We start from the raw sequence: 8,630 nt of genomic DNA, 5'->3' as shown, positions 1-8,630 counted from the left end.
GTTTTCTACACCCGCTCGAGTTGCTTGACGAGCCACATTCTTCCTTGCAGATCTCACCAGCTGTACGATCTTACACGTGCATCTAGCTTATCTTTCAGCCTAGTTCGTCTCACTAGTTTGCTTATCCAGCCAACGAACACACTCCAGGGGGGTTCACCCGCGATACCGTTTTAAGTCATTGGTAAGATTTCGGAAGCCGTATACTCTTCAGCCTTTGACTGGGGTAGGCGGGGTAGTCAAGCCCGAACCCTGGAAATACCAAAACCCCCTGTCTCCCCTCCTGTTTTCTCAAACCGGGCCTGGGACCGTCTAAGACACAGTTATTGTACTAGTAAAACCGATAACTTTTTTCCAACAGTCTACACTAACTCATTTAAATTTTTATTTACAGCCGCCGACGGAATACAAATTTCCGCCAGCAATCAGCGTTCAACGCCTCGCGCCTCAAGTACAGCGACAGCTGCGCGAAACACAAGAACTGATAAAAGACTCATGCCCCCAATTATTCGCAGCGGGTTATGGCGGCAGTCCCGGACCACCGATACGAAACCAGGCCAAAAATCCAAACCGAAGACCCACCCTGGAGACGCAATTCTCACAGGAAAGCTCGTGATATCTATACAATTAAAAGAAACCCAGCGCCAAAACTCTAGTAGACGTTTGCGGAAACAACAAAGCCCTACATTCAGTGCCCTTGAGATTACCAGTGACGAATCGCCCGCAAACAGTGCAAAGTCGGACGATATAATATACCACAATATTATATATGTATACATACATGCATACATACATACATACATAAAAGCCGAAGATGAAAATATTGGGCCAACTGCGGCGCAAAACACAAATGACTCTCACATTCTCATTTTGACGTTATTAATCCTATTCATTACCAAATACATTATTAAAAATAAATCATACATAACTACATAAATATATATATAAAAATAAATTAAATACTAATAAATCATACATTGAGAAATATATAGAGTATATGTATAAGAAAAAGCTGAAAAAATAAAAATAAAAAATCGAGAAAATGAAAATGAGCAAGGGAGGGAATAACAAAAAGGAAGAATGTATGCTGGTAAACAAATAATTAAGTAACGTAATTTTTAAAAGTATTTAATTTATGTATTGTATTGTACTTAGCATTATTTTAGAATATTTTGTTTTGATGTACAATAGTTTTTCTTATAATAAAACTGATTACGTTTAGAGCAAAACAAACATACAAACAACACACACAAAATAATTAAACAAATTGTTTTACTCATTTTCATATCATAAGCCCATAAATATGTAACAGAGTTTTTAGGGGTATACAGTGTTCTGCCGAAAGCCACAATAAAACTGCGTTTTTTAACTTTAGTCCTAAATCTGCCATGCCGATTTCTAGGGATTTTTCGACTTAAAGAAAAATGTTCCCGAACAAATATTACAGGATTTAGTCAGAACTTACAGGAAGTCGTTCCTATTGACATAAAACCTATAAGTGGAAACATTTTTGAGACAGTAACTGAGCAACTGTTCCTAATCAGAAGTTACAGGATTTAGTCCGGAGTTTTTTTTTCCTGTAAGTTCATGAAAAGTGTCAAACGATCAGCTGATTTGCATGTGTAAACAAAAACAGAAAGCGGTGTAAGCAAAGAACCTTATATTTGTAAGAAAAAATGGAAGTAAAAAACGAAATATTTGAATATGTATAGATTTGAATAATTAGTGATATTTCAGCCAAATCAGCGTTGTACAAATGACATGTAAACAAACCGACTAACGTTTTTACAGGAAACTTTTTGCGTTCCCGTGCACTTTTGCATCTGTCCTCCTTTTACTCTCACTTGAGAGAGTAAAAGTGTAGTTTGACAGTTCCACAGGTTTTAGTCCGAAGTTCAAATTACAATAAACTTGTTTTAAAGAGTTAACAGTAGAAGATTCCTCCGCACCCCACCCGTCGATTAAGAAAATTTACATTCGAAAATTTTATGCAATCAACGTCATCCCAGAATTTTTCGCAAAGTCCATTTTTTCGAAATTATTCAGGAGCGACGAAAAGTCAATGTAGTTTGGCATTATCTGTCATTCTGCATCAAAAACTAAATTTTGAAAAAAGTAGATTTTGCACCTTTAGGTAGCGATATGCTTTCTGACGACCGCGGAACCAAACGAGAAAGTCAATTGTGGTAAAACCTTGGGTCTGCTAGTATTTAAGAATATACAGCAAAAGTTAAATGGATTTGATAAAAATTAAAATTGTTTTTTGTTTTTTTTTTTTTTAATATGTTTTACTTCCGTATGTGAGGCATAGGGCCGTATGAAAAAAAGTAAGCAATTGCGTTTTTAAAATTTAAGACCTTTTACTCGAATTATTCAAATAAATTGAAGTAGAAGGTGTGAAATTTTAAGAAAAGGCAATTGCTTAGTTTTTATTCATACGGCCCATTATTTTGTAGGTAAGTCGGATTCTATACATAAAATAAGCTAACACGTATTCTAAGATTTTTTTTCTTCGGAGATATGATCCGTCAAAGTTGAATTTACTCGTGAATGTAACCAGTTATGCCCTTCATTAAATTGTTATATCTCGTGTTCTACTCATCGTAGAGACTTCGTTTAACGTCGTTTAAAAGCTAAAGGAACGGGCTTAATATTTATATATGTAAAGGTGCTCGTGATTGTACTAAAGCTATTTTAGTTATACATAATTGAATTTTTTGAAGTTCATTTACACAGTGAAGACCAGTAAATGAGGGATTTAAAATCATCCCATTGTATTGCTTGTCTAAATCTCTATAAAAACCATTTGTAAAAGTAAGGGTTGTTTTAAGAACTATTTAAAAATATTTTTTTTTTTATGGCGAGTTGTTTTATTTTGTAAGAGGGTAAGAGTTATTTAAAAACCAAGATCATGCCGGGGTCCTCGAAATAAATCCGAGAGCACCATTGGTACCTAGGCTTAATTTATGTAACGTAACCAAATAAATTGGCAACGCAATATATTTTTGTTCAGGAATTGTTTGATGTGGCTTTTAGGCGGAAAAGTGACATTCAACCATATGTGTAATACTTCTATATTTAGTCTGTTCCTTTGAACTTCGGACTAAAACCTGGGGAACTGTCAAACTACAATTTTACTCTCTCAAATGAGAGTAAAAGAAGAACAGATGCAGTAGTGCTCGGGAACGCAAAAAGCACAATTTTTTCTGTAAAAACCTCACTCGGGTTGTTTACATGTCATTTGTGCAACACTGATTTGGCTGAAATATCACTAAATAATTATTAAAATCAATTTATATTCAAACATTTTGTTGTGTACTTCCATTTTTTTACAAATATAAAGTTATTTGCTTTCACCGCTTTTTGTAATTGCTTGCACATGCAAATCAGCTGATCGTTTGAAACTTTTCATGAACTTACAGAAATAGTATGTTCCATTATTCCATTAGCAGTCCGGTTTACAGGATTTAGTCAGAACTTACAGGAAGTCGTTCCTATTGACATAAAACCTGTAAGAGGGAACACATTTGAGAGAGTAACTGAGCAACTGTTCATAGTCAGAAGTTACAGGATTTAGTCCGGAGTTTTTTTTCCTGTAAGTTCATGAAAAGTGTCAAACGATCAGCTGATTTACATGTGCAAACAAAAACCGAAAGCGGTGAAAGCAAAGAACCTAATATTTGTTAAAAAATGGAAGTAAACAACGAAATATTTGAATATGTATAGATTTTAATAATTATTTAGTGATATTTCAGCCAAATCAGTGTAGTACCAATGACATGTAAACAAACCGTCTGACGTTTTTACAGGAAATAGTGCTTTTTGCGTTCCTATGCACTTCTGCATCTGTTCTCCTTTTACTCTCATTTGAGAGCGTAAAATTGTAGTTTGACAGTTCCACAGGTTTTAGTCCGAAGTTCAAAGGAACAGGCTAATAAATGTATATTTGTGAACTACTCCAAACAAACAACTGTCAAGTCACTCCAGAAGCGGTTTAAATTATAGTATATTCTAATTAAAAAAAAAAATAACCCAACATTTTTCCCTGAAAGTGATTGGGGCAAGCTTTGTGGTAACCGGCGGATTTGAATAAGCAGCAAGAGATGTATAAGTTACACTTGAGGCGATCACCGTAACCACTCTTAAAAGATATAGGCCCCTATTATGAGATGCATTCGATCTTCGACTGTGGTCGAAAGTGCTGATCGAACGAATTTTCATTTGGTATTATGGCGCCCATTCGATGAAAAATAGCGCTATTGTGTATTTCGCTCGTTTAGGTTGTTCACAATAGTGTATTTTTCGCCGCTGACAAGCTTTGTTTACAAATCGAGCAAACTAAATAGTGTGCTTATACATATTTATGTAAATTTGTGCAAATTAAAATGAAATAAAAAAGATAGCGGGTTTATAAAAACGTGGTAAAAATTAGTACAACGGAGGTCTGGTTGAACGATTCGTGAGAGGATGAGAGCTTAGTAAACTGGCCAGGAGTAGTAAATGTTTAAGAGAGTTTAAGTGTTGCCTTTCGAACATATTTTGACATACAATATATTAAGAAATTTTGTGATCCAAATCTATTTAAAATTTATTAAAATTTATTAAAACTATTCACGATGTTGGAACTACGTAAAATTAAAAAAAATAAAACTATTTAAAATTAGAGTATAGCCGCCAAAAAGTAAGAAAACAATTGCAAAATCATACATTTTTCACAATTTTCTAACACTTCGCTACACCATCGAAAGGAAAATTCTGTTCGACAGAAAATTCGATACTCAACGAAAATTTCGACACGGTTGCATAGGTCATAATACGAATTTCACTTTCGATCTTCGATAACCAGCGAAGATCGAAAATCGAATGCAACTCATAATAAGGGCCATACTGTGAGGATGCGTGCCTTCGATTCCAGCACCTTAGCCGGCATGTGGCGATGACGTCATATTCACGTTAATCTCTCGAATTTCACATCAATCAGCGCAATCTTTTATTCTATCTGTATTGCGGTATCCTCAAGAATGATAGAATACAAGATTGCGTCTATCTGAGAGGATTTTTGAGAATAACTTTTGTGACGTCACACTGGTGCAATTGCGAGTGAGAAATGCCAAAACGTGAGCAAGAATGGAAGAAGAAGAAAAAATGTTGCAAGGAAAATGTAAACAAGTTGCACCAGTGTGACGTCATGCAAACAACGATTCTGTCAAATTCGCTAAGAGAGGAATAGCGGTCCGAGATCGGCGCAACCTTTGTATTCTCTCAATCGTGAATCAGCGCAATCTTTTATTCTATCTGTATTGGGGTTTCCTCAAGAATGATAGAATACAAGATTGCGTCTATCTGAGAGGATTTTTGAGAATAACTTTTGTGTGACGTCACACTGGTGCAATTGCGAGTGAGAAATGCCAAAACGAGAGCAAGAATGGAAAAAGAAAAAATGTTGCAAGGAAAACATAAACGAGTTGCACAAGTGTGACGTCATACAAACAACGAGTCAGTCAAATTCACTGAGAGAGGTATAGCGGTACCGTGATTGGCGCAACTTCTATTTCTCTCAATCGTGGGGTTTCCTAACATCGACTAGGGTTGCGATTGCATTCCGTTTGCAAATTTAGCTTTTCCAGCCGCATAAATTAGCTCAAGTTTATAAATAGGGCTCGGAATCTCAAATTCATGTTTTTATTGGGCATCTTCAAATGGAAATGGTTAAGTTCTCTTAATCGGGCTTTTCGCGATTTTTTAGCCGCTTGAAACTTGCACTGCATTGGACTAAAATTGTATGGGCTATAAAACTGTATACCAAAAAAATTTCTAAAAATTCAGAATAAGTTGAAATTGTGATGAAAATTTGCTGAATTTTCCTAAATTTTGTACAAAGTTTGAAACTGTGATTTACACGGTTTTGGTTAAAGTTTAGCCGATATTTTTATATAAAAATAACAAAAAAAGATAGCTGGCAGGAAAATGCGGACGGGGGTGCGAACTACATCGGGCTGGTATGAAGCGGGCTGCAGCGGCAGTCACAACCTTGCGGAACTTACGCTCAGCTACGTGAACGTAGGTTGCTGTGGGAAGGGCAGAGAAACTGTTTTCAGTAACTTCCGCAAAGCCGTTCCAATCAGGTTTAAAAAAGTGGATGTAGGTTCGGTGTTCCCCGGAAGCAAAGTCGGTCGACACGACTATGAACAGAGGGTCTGAAGCTAAGGTCAGGGTAGGTCGCCACGTTAAGCTTTTTATCAGACCAGCGCTTACGATTGTTGTCAGGCGAGCTACTGCAGCTGCCCATAATCCTGGTGGGAGCGCCGTCGCTCACTGTGAAGAATTTCGAATCGTCTATCTGCCCAGCCAAGTGCGTTCCCCTCCGATCATTCGACAGGCTTGAATGCTAAAGATCATGGTGCGGTTACGTCTGTATGTGTGTGTCTATTGTTGTGTTGTGTAGAGGCGTGGTTGTATTAATGTTGTCATGCTTGGGCGAACTCCACGTGTGCTGTGGAGGCGGTCGGGTCAGCGCAGCATTGGGCAACGTAGGACGTAGCCCACTGCCGGTGAGTTCTTAAGGAAGAGCAAGTGCGGAGGTGGTGCAGGTACTGCACGTGACCGAGGTAGAGTTAGTGTGCAATCGTCTCTAGTACGCGCAGCATGTGTATGTTTCTGGCCCTGAGTTTGGCTGACTTCAAAACCGTACCAATACATTGTTTGGATACTGCGGTATTTAAACTGCTTGTATATNATCATTGGAATTAACTAAATTAATTATATCAACAATTATTTACTTCCTTTTTTCATAAAAAAATCGCTCGTGTTTATAAATTTTTAAATTTAACGAACTAATTTATTCAAATTATTGTAGACAAAAATGCAACCATGCGCCACAACCACATGTTTTTCGTGTTTGCAAATTCTTGCTGGCAAAATTTTTTCCAGCAAGAATTTGCAACTTCTCTCCAAGAGAACTGTCACTTTGCTCTCACAATTTTTGAGTGTTGGATAATTTTTTGGTCTGCACGAACGCGATTTGGGCAAAAATCGTGATAATTCGTACAAATTCGTACAAATTTTTTGCTCGACGAACAAACCTATTATCAACCATTAGTAGTACGGCGTTATGGAACATTAGGGGCATTCTCCAAATCTGGCAAAGCCATTGTACGTAGCACGGATTTCATAACTTGCAAACACACAACAACAAAATACATGGGAAATAACATTTCCTATCGCTGTANAATAGGGGTATTCTCCAAATCTTGCAAAGCCATTGCACGTAGCACGGATTGCATGGATTGCATAACTTGCAAACACACAACAACAAAATACATGGGAAATAACATTTCCTATCGCTGTAAAATATGCAACGTCGAGACCCATGTATATATTTTGCAAAAGAGCATAGCAATATAAATGCGACCCTGTGCTAGTTGTTTTGTTGTTGGAATTGCTACATATTTCTCTCATTCCTCTCATCTCGCTCACTTCATTATTTTGCTGTCTCTTGTTATTAGGTGTATTCTCGAAGTCTTGCACGATGCACGCATTGCACGAAATGCAAAAATACTACTCCAAATTTCNAGCACGGATTGCATGGATTGCATAACTTGCAAACACACAACAACAAAATACATGGGAAACGACATTTCCTATCGCTGCAAAATATGCAACGTCGAAACCCATGTATATATTTTGCAAAATAGCATAGCAAGATATATGCGACCCTGTGCTAGTTGTTTTGTTGTTGGAATTGCTACATATTTCTCTCATTCCTCTCATCTCGCTCACTTCATTTTTTTCTGCTGTCTCTTGTTATTGTATTTGATACATAATTTCGCTGCTTGCTACCCATGCATTCTCCCACTTTGCAATGGGGTGCTCTCGTACTCTTCGAAATTTGGGATAGTATTTTTGCATTTCGTGCAATACGTGCATCGTGCAATACTTCGAGAATACCCCTTATGTTTAATTTTTTCACCATTAATTTCCGGTCTCGGATTGTTATTGTTGGCGTTAAGACGCGTCGATTGATACCACTCTCGAACTTTTCCGTCCGTTTTGGCCTGCTTTCGCTAAAGTGCACTGCTACCAAAATAACGGTAGTTGGTTGCCAAAGTAACCGCAAGGTTCACTAGGGCTGCATTTTGTGCTTAACAAAAGTAGTTGTACCTGCCAAATAATGTCGAGTACTGAAGTACTTGGATATAATTTTGAACTTAAATAGTTTAAAACGATAATTTTACCATTATTCGACCCTCTCATAGCAAAAGCAAGTAAAAATAAAAGTTTTTATTGTGGTATGACATTTTTTTTATATGTAAACGTAATAATTTAAACCGTATTATAAAGTACTTGGTACTGAAGAAGTTCAAATGCGCACATCAACAGAAAAAAGAAAGACGCGAAACGAAAAGATGCTCAAAACTCAAAGTGCTGTGGAAAAATAAAGATAAGTTTTATAAAATATTTCATTTAAAATGAAGAAAGCAGCTTTTAATAACGCCATGAGCAAGGAAAACTGATTTACGAATCCAATATTAAAAAATTGTATCCACATCGCCAGTTCTCTACCATTGCGCTGTGGATTGAATAGAAACAAAATTGAAAGATCCAGAGTATGCACAAGCCATGGTAATGAATTT

General features: G+C 36.8%; 1 protein-coding gene across 1 annotated transcript in view; it reads left to right on the top strand.

The window, feature by feature from the left end:
• The window catches only part of LOC108375845 (protein enabled-like), an 8,276-nt gene extending 7,134 nt beyond the window's left edge, over nucleotides 1–1,142 (top strand). Inside the window, exon 4 of the mRNA XM_017631990.1 lies at nucleotides 392–1,142. Coding sequence (XP_017487479.1) covers nucleotides 392–613 — 222 coding nt within the window. The 3' untranslated portion in view covers nucleotides 614–1,142. The remainder of the gene's footprint in view (nucleotides 1–391) is intronic.
• Nucleotides 1,143–8,630: the final 7,488 nt, after the last annotated feature.

The sequence above is a fragment of the Rhagoletis zephyria genome, unplaced genomic scaffold (genome assembly GCF_001687245.7).
Source record: "Rhagoletis zephyria isolate East Lansing unplaced genomic scaffold, Rhagoletis_zephyria_1.1 Rzeph_scaffold_09522, whole genome shotgun sequence".
NCBI lineage: Eukaryota > Metazoa > Arthropoda > Insecta > Diptera > Tephritidae > Rhagoletis > Rhagoletis zephyria.
The sequence above is the reverse complement of the archived record's forward strand: the minus strand, read 5'-3'. Positions and strand labels throughout refer to the sequence as shown.